This window comes from Gossypium hirsutum, chromosome D11 (assembly GCF_007990345.1).
Source record: "Gossypium hirsutum isolate 1008001.06 chromosome D11, Gossypium_hirsutum_v2.1, whole genome shotgun sequence".
Taxonomy (NCBI): Eukaryota; Viridiplantae; Streptophyta; class Magnoliopsida; order Malvales; family Malvaceae; genus Gossypium; species Gossypium hirsutum.
The window spans coordinates 67,135,208-67,138,073 of record NC_053447.1 but is presented as its reverse complement, the minus strand read 5'-3'; the positions used below and the strand labels follow the sequence as shown (position 1 = coordinate 67,138,073).

General features: G+C 34.1%; 1 protein-coding gene across 1 annotated transcript; it reads right to left on the bottom strand.

Annotated features, from left to right (window-relative positions):
• Nucleotides 1-208: 208 nt before the first annotated feature.
• LOC107930943 (UDP-glycosyltransferase 88F5) lies at nucleotides 209-2,098 on the bottom strand. The gene has a single exon (XM_041104940.1). The coding sequence runs from the start codon at nucleotides 1,811-1,813 to the stop codon at nucleotides 395-397; it is 1,419 nt and encodes a 472-aa protein (XP_040960874.1). The 5' UTR covers nucleotides 1,814-2,098; the 3' UTR covers nucleotides 209-394.
• Between the last annotated feature and the right edge of the window lie 768 nt (nucleotides 2,099-2,866).

Here is a 2,866-nt window from a genome sequence, read left to right as displayed (position 1 = left end):
ATTTTGTTGAATTATGAGTTATTATATTACATAATATGAGATGATTTTGTTGATTATTATGATTTTGTTGATTTATGGAATAACTTTTACTTTGAATTTATTTAATGAAAAATTATATTTGTGAATATAATTGATAATTTTTTTATCTTAAAATTTATATGCTGTGAGATTTGAATTCATGCTACAATTTTAAAATATTGTTTATCACTTCAACCAAATCCTTATTTCATTATTATTTGTATATAAAATATTAAAAAAAAAAGAAGAAGCTAGATATGGATACCTATACATACTAATACTAATATAAAAACAGTAGATCCATTAGTGACTGCCTTCCTCACACCACATCTAATGACCTTGTAAGAGACCAATAGAAGAAACACCGGCCTCAGCCTTACTTCCATAACTCAACCACCTTGGTAAGTGCTTTAGTAGAAGACCCTGATGGACCCATGGCAGCCAAGGCCTTCTCTTTCATCTTCCTGCTCTTTTCTCTAAGCTCCTCACCCTTCTCTGATTCCATCAACTCTCTCACTCGTTTCTCCAACTCAGTTCCACTCACAAACCCATCCCCCTCCATTTGCTCCACCGGAATAGCCATCTTCATATCCTCAACCAAAATGTTCCGGTTCAAGTGTTGCTCTGCATATAAAGGCCATGCAATCATAGGCACCCCAGCCACCACCGCTTCCAATACCGAGTTCCACCCACAGTGAGTCACAAAGCCACCAATTGAGTCCTTGTTCAACACTGCTACTTGTGGCGCAAATGACTTCACAACCAAACCCCTATCTCTGGTTCTCTCCATAAATCCTTCTGGTAAAAGACTGTCTAAATCCACATCAGGGTTATCTTCAGCTTGCTTAGCCTTTTCATGATTGGGTGGATCTTTTACAACCCATAAGAACCTTTGCCCACTATTTTCCAACCCTTTGGCTATTTCCTTAACTTGGGGAGGATAGAACGTCCCACGGCTTCCAAAACACAAGAACACTACGCTTTGACTCGGTTGCTTCTCTAGCCATGATAAACAATAGTCATTTTCAGCTTCATGTTTACTTGGGGAAATCAAAGGTCCAATGTAGAACGTTGGTGGAGTCCTTGGAGCATCAAGAAGGCATAAACCATTAGCAATAGCCTTAATGGAAATGGGTTCAAGATCTTCAAAAGTGTTGACTATGATTCCATCTGATTGTTGAAGACTTGACATGAAGTACATACAATCATGATAAGCTGGATCATCTCTATCAAGTAAAGGTTCAGGCATGTGTACAGCTCTCAACGATGGGACACCCTCAAAATGGAAGACCATGTTGGGCAGATCTTTGAAGCTTCTTCCAAAGGTTTGTTTATCAAGCTTTGGGATTTGAAGGAAAGCAGCAAGGGTAGAAGCACCAGAGGTAAAGAAGTAAAAAGTAGGGATGTTAAGATCTTTTCCCATAGATAAAGCCGAAGTGCAGAAAATATCAATGATGAAAGCAGAGATTTTGTAAGATTTGGAGATTTGTTGAAGAGAATGGAGGACGTTGGGTGCATGAAGGCTTATGAAGTGGAAGGCAATGGCGGCACAGCTGCAGTTTTGAGATAGGTCAATGGAGATGGAAGGGAAGCGAAAGAAGGAGATAGATGGGAAGGCTTGGGAGACGGAATTGATGTAAGAGATGATGGTTGGGGTGTCCCAAAAGCCAGTGGTAAGGAGGATGGTGATGGAGTATCGGTTGTTGTAGTGGTGAAGGATGAGTTTGCCAAGCTCCACCATTGACACCACATGGCCCAATCCGGGCGATGGGTAAAGGACGATCGTCTCTTGCATTGTTTATTTTCTTTCTTTCTTTTTTTGAAGAGAGGTGTCTTGGAACAATGATGAAACAATAAATTTCTTGTGTATTTGTTGAAACAGACTTTTGTTGGTCTTTCATTTTCACCTAGTCATGTCTTATCACTACGACATGTTAATCTTTTTTGATAGGAAAAGGACAACTTAAATTTAAGAAATATCTAGTTGAAGACAACCTAGGAGGTTTGTGTTAATTTATGCTATTAGACCCTATGTTTTGTGTAAGCTGAAGACCTGTTTAATTTTATTCTTTTTTACTTTTTTTTACTTTTAGAATTTGAAAATTTTAATCCTAACCAAATGATAATTATTAAATTCATCAAGTTAAGTTTTGTTATTTTTAAATTCAATATGTAAAATATATTATCACATGTGCAATACTATGTTATTTGTTATTTTCACATATTACACACAAAAAAAAGTTAATAGATTTAACGATTATCGTTGACTAAAATTTTGAAATTCAAAAAATATAATCACTAAGAATGATCCAATTAATGAATGTGGGCTAAATCTATAACTTTACGCATAAAATAGGACAAAAAACATCATTTTACCAAACAAATTTAACTATTATTATTGGGTTGGGATTAAAATTTGAAAATTCTAAAAGTACAAAAATTAAAATTGATCAAATTAAAATAGAGGTACTAAATTCACAATTTACACAAACTACAAGATCTCATAGCATAATTTGACTAAAAAATCGTTACCCTTAAATAAAATAATTTATGAATATTTAAAATTTATTTTTGATTATTTTAAAAATAAAGTTGAAGATTATGTATGGCAAATACTTAATTAACAATAATTTAATTTATATTTATTTTAAATTATTGGTTTGAGACGATGACAAATAAAAACGATCATGGATCCAATCGTGTTTGGATCGAGTCTCAATAAAATTTTAGACATGTTTTTTCTTTTACCCTAGATCGGATTCGGGTTTAGTGACAAATAATAATTCAACAAATAAATTAATAAAATTCAATTTTAATGAAAACATAGAAATCACTTGTTGTTGAATTT

What these genes read in the sequence shown, in the direction of transcription:
- LOC107930943 (XM_041104940.1), bottom strand. Translation starts at nt 1,813, where the DNA reads ATGCAAGAGACGATCGTCCTTTACCCATCGCCCGGATTGGGCCATGTG.